This window comes from Poecilia reticulata, linkage group LG3 (genome assembly GCF_000633615.1).
Source record: "Poecilia reticulata strain Guanapo linkage group LG3, Guppy_female_1.0+MT, whole genome shotgun sequence".
Lineage (NCBI taxonomy): Eukaryota > Metazoa > Chordata > Actinopteri > Cyprinodontiformes > Poeciliidae > Poecilia > Poecilia reticulata.
The window spans coordinates 5,903,481-5,913,109 of NC_024333.1; the positions used below are offsets into that span (position 1 = coordinate 5,903,481).

General features: G+C 37.3%; 1 protein-coding gene across 2 annotated transcripts; it reads left to right on the forward strand.

The window, feature by feature from the left end:
• Positions 1 to 656: 656 nt before the first annotated feature.
• On the forward strand, positions 657 to 7,459 carry LOC103462181 (isocitrate dehydrogenase [NADP], mitochondrial-like). 2 transcript variants are annotated; one of them, XM_008404808.2, is made up of 12 exons: positions 657 to 774; positions 1,310 to 1,628; positions 3,518 to 3,609; positions 3,728 to 3,893; positions 4,425 to 4,585; positions 4,673 to 4,816; positions 4,911 to 5,047; positions 5,187 to 5,338; positions 5,430 to 5,542; positions 6,681 to 6,778; positions 6,860 to 6,952; positions 7,040 to 7,459. In XM_008404808.2, the coding sequence occupies exons 2-12, from the start codon at positions 1,508 to 1,510 to the stop codon at positions 7,122 to 7,124; spliced, it is 1,362 nt and encodes a 453-aa protein (XP_008403030.1). In that variant the 5' UTR covers positions 657 to 774; positions 1,310 to 1,507; the 3' UTR covers positions 7,125 to 7,459. The 2 variants fall into 2 exon arrangements, with proteins under 2 accessions (XP_008403030.1, XP_008403031.1); XM_008404809.2 differs by having other exon boundaries at positions 1,351 to 1,628.
• Positions 7,460 to 9,629: the final 2,170 nt, after the last annotated feature.

Here is a 9,629-nt window from a genome sequence, read left to right on the forward strand (position 1 = left end):
CCGGTGGACATAAATACAGTAAAGTAATATTCCAATCACAATATATACACAATAATATGTCCATCTTACTTGTGAAATGTTGTCTGTGGAGCCCTCCACAGACAACAATAATATCCCTCAGTACTAAGGCATCTTCTGCTGTTTTGATTGAGCAAAGTAGGAGGGTATACCGCTCCAAGATGGCCGCCGTATTTCCTGCGCCGGAGCAGCTAATGCGGGGTGTACTCTTATATTATGTCTATGGCAGAAACGGTGGAGCTCCAGTGGTAAGCGGAAATCAGTGTAGCTCCTCAGTAAATCGGGAAAAAATGTCATCTCCGGTTTTCAAATGAATTTATTATATTTATTTATTATTAGTTATTATGGACCTACTCAAGACATAAAACTAAATGATGACATAGGAAAAAAGAGACGGCAAAATAGGCGTATGTAGTGACTATTAATAATAAAATCAGTCGATCAAACACTGTATTAGCGGAAATAAATTATATTGATTTAGTTAGTAAGTAGACTCATATTTGTAAGAAATTGTATGACTAAATTCATGCTAAGAATGTATAAAATTTTCTAAATTTAAAATTTGATTAGTGCTTCATCTGTATTGACATTTAACATTTGCAGAAACGTGACGGAGTGAGCGCTCTTAGCAGCAAGCTATCTTTTTCTCCGGTAACCTTGTCAACAAGAATCTAGTCAGTTAGCATAAAATTAACAACTCATCATGAAATCTTTGAATACTTTGTACGCTTTGTACCGTGGAAAAATTTAGTCTTTGTAAGTATATATGTGTTGAAAGACACTTCGATGTGTTGTTTTTCTTTAGTTGATCAAATGTAGAGCACATACACATAATCTTTGAGCGTTCCATTAAGATGTGTATTAGCTAGGAATTTTGTTGTAGTTGCAAAATGCCCATTTATAAAACATATTCAAATGCAAACCTAGCAGACCTTTTATTAGTTATTCGCTGGCTGTCTACACAGTTGTTGTGAGGACAGCACAACAAACAACTATAATTATATATTTATTTTCACTTGAAAATTACTTTTGATACTTTAAAGTGGATCATAAATCCAATATGGTAAAAAAGAAAAGAAAAGAAAAAAGAGGGGCATGTGCCTGCTTAGCACTGCTAGCATCCATTGTTCTGTGAGTTTATATAAAACAATTAAATTATATTTTTGGTTATATACTCATACTTTTTTTTAATTGGAAAAAGTCTTTCCTGCTTACATTGTTCCTGTTATACCTTGCAGCTCATTTTGGGTCAGGTCTGCTGTTTATTTGCTTTGTGTTTGTTTGTTTTTAGAGGTTTGACGTTTCCTATTTGACGCAAAGCTATTTCCGCAGACCACTGGAGCTCCGTTGGTGAGGTCGCCCGCAGGTGCGCGTGAACCTGTCCTTGTGCCTGCCGCCAGGTGCGCGTGGCCCTGCTCTCGTAAATGCAGGCAGGCATTCTTCGATCCAGCTGCGTCGTCTGTGACCGTACATCTGTCTTCTTCCAAACATGGCGGGTTACCTGAGAGCTCTGAGCACCGTGTTGAGGAGCGCGGCCGCTCCGCTGTCACCGAGCCCCGCTGCGCTATCACCATTTGCCGTCTGCATTAAAAGACAGCAGCAGAGGGACTGTAAGTCAGCTTTCTACTGAAACTCCAATATTTCGAAAATACACTGCTGCTGTTTGCTCTCGTTGCTTAGGTTCATAGCATTACAGTGTACTTGGACATATTTGTGCCAGTTGTGTGATTTTTTTTTATTATATTTTTTTTAAACGGTCCCAAATGTGACTCTGAAAAAAGAAAAAGAAAGTTTCTTCTGTTTGGCGACCAGCCATTGATGAATCACATGTAAGAGACTGCTAACACACTAACACGCTTTGTTTAAGAAAAAGGGAAATAAAAGAAGAAAATAACAAAACTAACCTGTCATGTGCTTAGAAATAGTGAAACTATAGAACATTTTTATTCAATGTAAAATATACAATTTTCATATGCTTAAATTAAGTGCAACCTGCCTCGTCTTTTCATCCACTTATGTAATAAAGGCTGTTATAGCCCTCATAGCCTTGAGGTCACAGCGTGAGATAGCTTGACCTCGTTCATAGCTTCATAGATAAAACCTGTCGTACACACCCTGAGAGTTTGGTTTGATTTATTTAAAAAGAAATGAAGTGAGTGATCTTTTGTTCGGTATTTCCAACAGGTGTCACAGGATGTTTCCCACATGTCTCTGCATTAGGAATCTTTGGACTCTCCAAAGGCAGGGAGGATTTATGATTCTCAGAGTTTCCCTCTTGCTACTAAATCTTCACTGCCAACCTGAGTGACAGCATTGACTGTGTGCAAACTTTGACCTTTGCCACCATTTCCACTTCCTATGTCCTTGTGTAGCTTTAAAAAAATTTTTACTTGGATTTCGGTGGCTCAGATTGTTTGATTTATAGACCTCATAGTCTTAAATTGGCTTTTCACAATTGTGATGATGTGATAATTGTTTCCCTGTGTTATTGCTTTGGTTAAAGAATTGGGGTGTTAATACAGCATGACAAAATATAAGGCTCATAATTAGGAGAGCACCGATCATACTTTTTCTCCAATTCCAGCTTCGACCGATTTTTCCTTTCCCTAGTGACATTAAAAATAGGACTGCACGTTAAGATTATCCATATTTATTAATGAAAGTAAACCTTTATCAGAGCTTATCAAAGTCACAGAGTTTATACATTTATGGAGTGAAAATGGTCAGTGGGAAGACACTGTTATGGAGGACTGATCCTGCCAAAATTGACAATAAGTAAATAAATAAATGAGAAAATAAAACTGTAAATAAGCATGTAAATGAGAAAATCAAATTGAAAATAAATAATTAAACATGGAAATAAACTACTAAATATATGATGAAATAAAATTGAAAATAAATAAATTTATGGAAAAAAAGTGGAGTTGTAATTATTTACTGCATTTTAAAATAGTCAACTCCAAAAACTATGGAGTTGCAATGTATTTTAATTTCAATGTAGTATAACAAAATTTAAAGAAAATAATAATATGCAATTGAATGAGATTTGAAACTTTCTTTTGACTCCTTATGTTCGTAATTCATAAAGGTAAGGTAAGGTAATTTTATTTATATAGCACATTTTCAGCAGCAAGGCAATTCAAAGTGATACAAAATATTTTACCTAAGATAAATTGATATGCCACGGTTTAATGGTTTAAGTACATGTGTATTAAATGTGTGCCTACTGGTAGGAAATGCAGAAAGGGTTGAAATGGTGGCATATTGGGTAAATGGATCTGGAGCTGGTGGAAGTTCTTAGTTTTGTTTATTTTTTTAGTTTGTTTAAGTGTCTGACCTGCAGATTAGCAACCACAACCAATCAAGACAAAATAGTCCCATTCTGATCTGTTGGTCTTTAAGAGTTGGTCTTAAATAGAAATTTCAACTTTAAAAGTCTAAAATTTTACCAACTTAACTTTAAGAGAAACCTCGTTAGCTCTCAATTTCTATTTTTCAGATTCAACGAAGCGCATCAAAGTGGACCAGCCGGTGGTGGAGATGGACGGAGATGAGATGACCCGCATCATATGGGAGTTTATAAAAGAGAAGGTATCTGCTTTAGTGACTGATGTCAAACCTTTTCAATTAAGTCTGTTTAAAAGCTGTGTGACTTTGAGTTTTCTGTGTTGTTTTTAACTCCAATGTGGGAAACCAACACCTTGTTTAGCTCATCCTACCAAATGTGGAGGTAGAGCTGAAATATTTTGACCTGGGTCTGCCCTACCGCGACCAAACGGACGACCAGGTCACCATCGACTCGGCTCTGGCTACGAAGAAATACAGCGTGGCCATCAAGTGTGCCACAATCACGCCTGACGAGGCCAGAGTTGAAGGTGAATCTGAACGTGTCATTAAGTTGTTGAGTTGTGTGCAGCTTCATCTCCATTGACGATATATAACCGTGCAAACTGAAATTACGAAATAAATGTGCTTAATGAAGACACGGCGATTTTAAAAAAACAACTTGTTTTTTTTATAGAAAGTTTTTGCGCTAGGATGAGGTGTTTTTTTTGTTTTTTTGGTTGTATCTAAATTAGCGTATTTTGCAAAACCGCAATGGAAACACTTTTCTCATTACAAGAGTCTTGTAATCCACAACCGGATGTTACTGCTGCTGGAAAAGATGATGACAAACAGTGGAAGGAGGATGATGTTTTTTAATGACTTATCCAATAAACAAACATATTCAAGTCTGATTTTTAACTGCGTTTTGTATTTAATGGAAACACTGCAATTGTGAAATCTTGTGTTTTCGACAGCGGAATATTGACAAAGCTTTGTGCACATTTGTAATGGAAACGCAGCTTCTGATAAAGTTTCATGTTTCAAATCCTCAAACACATGCTGCATTTTTCCTATTTTAGAGTTTCGCCTTAAGAAGATGTGGAAGAGTCCCAACGGCACCATCAGGAACATCTTGGGCGGCACGGTTTTCCGTGAGCCAATCCTGTGTAAAAACATTCCCCGCCTCGTTCCTGGCTGGACACAGCCCATAACCATTGGCAGGCATGCCTTTGGAGATCAGGTGTTTGAAAAAAAAAAAAAAAAGATTTGTATTATTTCTACTCAGGAGGATAACAGCTAAATGCTTAAAATGTTGAAATGCTCTCAGTACAGGGCAACAGACTTTGTTGTGGACAAACCTGGGAAGTTCAAAATGGTTTTCACTCCAGCGAACGGAAGTGACCCCCGGGAGTGGGAGGTCTATGACTTCCAGGCTGGAGGATGTGGAATGGGAATGTACAACACTGATGAGGTCAGAGCACATTACAGGGTCTGAAATGCAGCCAATCTCTATATTTGGTATTCGATTGTAGATTTGTGCTGATTTTGATATCTTCATCACACAGTCCATCAGTGGCTTTGCTCACAGCTGCTTCCAGTACTCCATCCAGAAGAGGTGGCCTCTGTACCTGAGCACCAAGAACACCATCCTCAAGGCCTACGACGGCCGTTTCAAAGACATCTTCCAGGATATATATGAAAAGTAAAAGAAGCAGTTTCTCTGACTTTCAGCATTTCACGCAGACAGTATTCTGTCAGTACAAATCCTGTATTTCTTTCCAAACCACTTTGCATCTGATCGTTACCAGATTTATTTATTTTTTTACCACGTCCTCCTTCAGGTCGTACAAGCCCGAGTTTGACAAGCTGAAGATCTGGTACGAGCACCGACTCATTGACGACATGGTGGCCCAGGTTCTGAAGTCCAGCGGAGGATTTGTTTGGGCCTGCAAAAATTATGATGGAGATGTGCAGTCAGACATACTGGCTCAGGGTCAGTGCGCTACAACAGGACCATGAAGTCAGGCAGCGCCGTTTCTTATTCCTCACAATGACGTTTATTTCTCTGTGTGTGACGTACGCAGGCTTTGGCTCTCTGGGTCTGATGGCGTCGGTGCTGGTGTGTCCTGATGGCAAGACTATAGAGGCAGAAGCTGCTCATGGCACCGTCACCAGGCACTACCGAGATCACCAAATAGTAAGGCTTCCGGATCAGTCTGAAGGACGGGCTTTACCGTGGGGGGAAGGGAAATTGTAATATTTTTTATTTCCATTCAGATCTTGTTTTGAGTCAATCAGAGGTTTATGATAAAGATGGGACAAAAACAAAACACAGTGCATTAAATGACATTTTCTTAAAAGGAGGAGACCAGAGACTTTCATACAAAGTATAAAAAAAGAAACGTAACCCTTTTTTTTTTACTGTGGTCAAAAGAAACATTTCCTATTTTAGGGCTAGCCAAAATTGTGCCAATAATTTGTCCAAACGCTGGAATGATGAGAGAGATATTTAACTAACAACTGTTAAGTGTTTGGCCATGATGAACACTGCTACATTTGGAGGAAACGGAAACTCGAAAACACGTGCAGAGGGTCTGGTATACTTTGTAAGATGGATGATGTCACAAGGAAAGTGCATTTTGTGGAAATATTGAAGACCAATACATACTTGGCAAGGAAAGAGAAATTTGTTCTCTTGAGTTGCAAGAACAAAGGTTTTTTTTTTCTTCTTACCAAGACATTTCCCAAGAACTCGGGCATCGAACCCTTAGGATATTCTTCTAGGTCTCTCTCGATACAGCATCTCTTGGTGTTTGTAAGCAACAGATAAAGGGTAAATGGACTAAACTTACTAGTGTTTTTCCAATAATTTTAACCACTCGAAGCGCTTTACACTAGTCATGTTCACCCATTCGCACACACATTTATCCACCAATACGCAGATCGGTGGGCAACTTGGAATTAAGTGGGTAACTAGTCATATGCTCCTTGGTTAGTTACAATTTGGCTTAAGGACAATGAAATCAGCTGCTAGAGTGGCCATCACAAAGCCCAGATATCAATCTCATTGAAAACGTGTGAACAAGGTGACCTACCAACCTGGTTCAGTTCCATCAGGAGGAATGGGCAAAATATTGGGAGAAGCTTGAGGGAGGAAACCCAGAATTTTTGACCCAAGTCATAAATGTTGAAGGAAACTTTTGCAAAGACATTCATGTCATGTCACAACAGTAGGAGTGGGAGAAAACGTTGGTGTGTATTACTATAGTATGTAAACACATGGTTTCTTAAGCTAAGAAACCATATTTCTAAGCTAACATCGTTTTTCTTTGTAGGGCAAACCAACTAGTACCAATCCCATCGCTAGCATCTTTGCCTGGACTAGAGGACTAGAACACAGAGGAAAACTGGACGGAAACAAAGATTTAATAAAGTATGCCGTTTTCCCCCATGCTCATCTTCATATAATTGTGCACCTCAGAAGTTTTCTACAAACCACATCTTTGCTCCTAAGGTTCTGCCAAACATTAGAGAAGGTGTGTGTGGAAACGGTGGAGAGCGGAGTGATGACCAAAGACCTTGCAGGCTGCATCCACGGCTTGGCTAAGTACGTTTGAATTATCATTTTCTTTCCAGAGTGTGTGTTGGTAAATTGTATTTATTGTCCCTATGATCACATTTTTTTAAAATATAGTGTCAAGCTGAACGAACACTACGTCAACACAACTGACTTCCTGGATGCCCTTAAAAACAACCTGGACAAAGCTCTGGGAAAGTAAACTCAGGACGTCATCAGATTTTGAAGAATTCTCCATACTTTTACCTTTTTTCCTGAATGACTCTTTGTATATGAATGGATTGTATATTTTTGATAAACAGTTGTGCCTTTTATTTTACTTCCCGCTCAGTGCTGCAGCACTCTTCCAGCTTTCAATGCTTTTATAGTCTATAAAGCAGATAAGGCTACAATAGAAATGAAGGTTAATGTTAACTTATACTGACTTTGACAGGAAAGTTTCAGGCTTATTTAACCAGCAGTAGTGTCAGAAAAGAGTGCAAGTCTGAACTATGTATGCAGCATCAACATTAATATAAAAAAATGTTAAGAACAAAATGGTGTTATGTCTCCTTTTTCTCTGATCCAGATTATCGGGGCAAAAATATCACAGACATGCATACAGAAAATTTAACAAATTGCAGATGCAGCGTTTCACCAGCAGATGTCGACATTACAAAGCTGGTGAACTTTCAGAAGCGGGTTGATACTAATGCTGGTGAAGCAGAATACATGGTTACCTTAAATCACTGACTCTTGCCTGATCTTCATATAATTCTAATGCCAGCGCACTTCTCAGATATGAAACCAACTTTTTTTTCACTTCAGTTCATTTTTAGACATTTGGAGCCGACGCACCTCTAAAAGTTCAAAACAACTGCTGACTTGGAGATAGGACGGTCTCCTTGTTTTAAATTAGATGTCAAAGAAAATGAAACGCCTGTATCAAAAATGAATAGAAATTAGCATTTAGACGACCTTCATTTCCAAATGTTTAATTTCCTCCTCCCAGAATGCCCCCCACCCGCCGGAGGATCCTGAACTCCATCCCGTCATTTACAACCTTTAAGGGCAATTTTGAGATAAATGATCAATCCTCTCTTGGAAAATACTTTCTCAGGAAGGATAGAGTAATCTCTGAGAACGCAAAGCCTCCATTAAAAAGATCAAAACCAACCTGGAAGAAGACATAAACAGTATATTACGGAGATGGCAAGGCGTATCACAAAGGTTCATCATTCATCATTCATCATTCAACCTGCCGAAACACGCGATAAAAACAGAACTGAAGTTGAAGTTCCCATGCAGTCTGGAAAAATATGGAATTCTATTTAGGGACTAGAAGAATATGAAAAATATTTTTATTATCAGACATTATTCCATATTCATTATTGGACTGTTGTCCAAAAAAAGTCTTTTTTTTTTTTTAATAGAACACCAATCAATCAGCAATAGTCAGGATTTAACCAATTTTCTATTTACTAGCTCTGTTAACGTTGACAAAATTTTTTTTTTTTTTTCCTTGTTCTATAAGCCGTAGGTGTCTAAAATGTGGACATTTATAGTCCTTGGAAGGACTTTGAACATGTTGCCTTTGACTACATGTCAGGAGTGGCACAAGAAGTTAAAGCAGACGGAAACCTATTTTGCTTGAGATTTTCATCAATTTATTTTTCTTGAATAGAAAATTTTAAGTGAACCACAAAGTATTCATATTTTATGAATCAAGATTTTGGCTTTCATTGTAATTTCAAAGTAAGGAGCGTTTAGACCTGGGTTCACACATTTGTTAAACTTAGATCAATCCATTTTCACTGGTGCTATTCTTGTTCATTTGAATATATGATTTTTTTTCCCCCCCAAAACAGGAAAACAGAAAATATGGCTTTCGTTTCTGCTCTGCAGAAGTTTAGAGAGCACTTTTCTACTATAATATTCGTCATTACAAGACGTACCAATAGAAATCACGTTAAACTTTTTTTTGTGTTTTTAGTTGGACATTTGTTTAGTTTTTGTGGCTAGAAACCATTTTAAATGTGACAATTTTTGGTCTTTTGTATGAGATAGTTTGGACACCACTGCACTAAATGAATCAAAATTAAGAATTCCCATAATTTTTGCTCTGTAAGCGCATGTACCTTAACTTTTATTGAGTTACTAAAAAAATCTAATGAAAAATAGGGACCAGTACTTTACATCGGATTAAACTTAAAATTGCCATCGGCCAGGTAAATCTCAATTTTGACATATTTATATATATATATATATATATATAATTTATTATTGTTATTATTATTTAAAACCTAATCTCTTTAGAAATAGATGTAATAAATTCAATGTGAAGTTCTATATAAATACTCTAGAAATCTACTAAACTCTAAAGTATGAAAAGCTATAGAATTTACGGAAAAATGTTTTGGAACAACGTACTTAAGTCAGAAATGTCACAAAATTCAACACTATTCCCACATGTGTATATAAGAGCAATGTTACTATTCATAATGTTGGTTAAATTTAAATATTCTTCCAGGTTTTCATTAAGATTCAGTTAGATATCTGATAGTGGACCACTTAGTTTTTTTTTTTTCTGAATATTTTCCCAAAATATCCAAACTGAAAAGAAAATGAATGCAGCCATAGAATTACAGAGTCCTGAAACTAATTCTTGCGTCTCAAAGGACATCCACGAAACATCTGCGATTTAAAATAACCCTACCAGTGAAGCAAA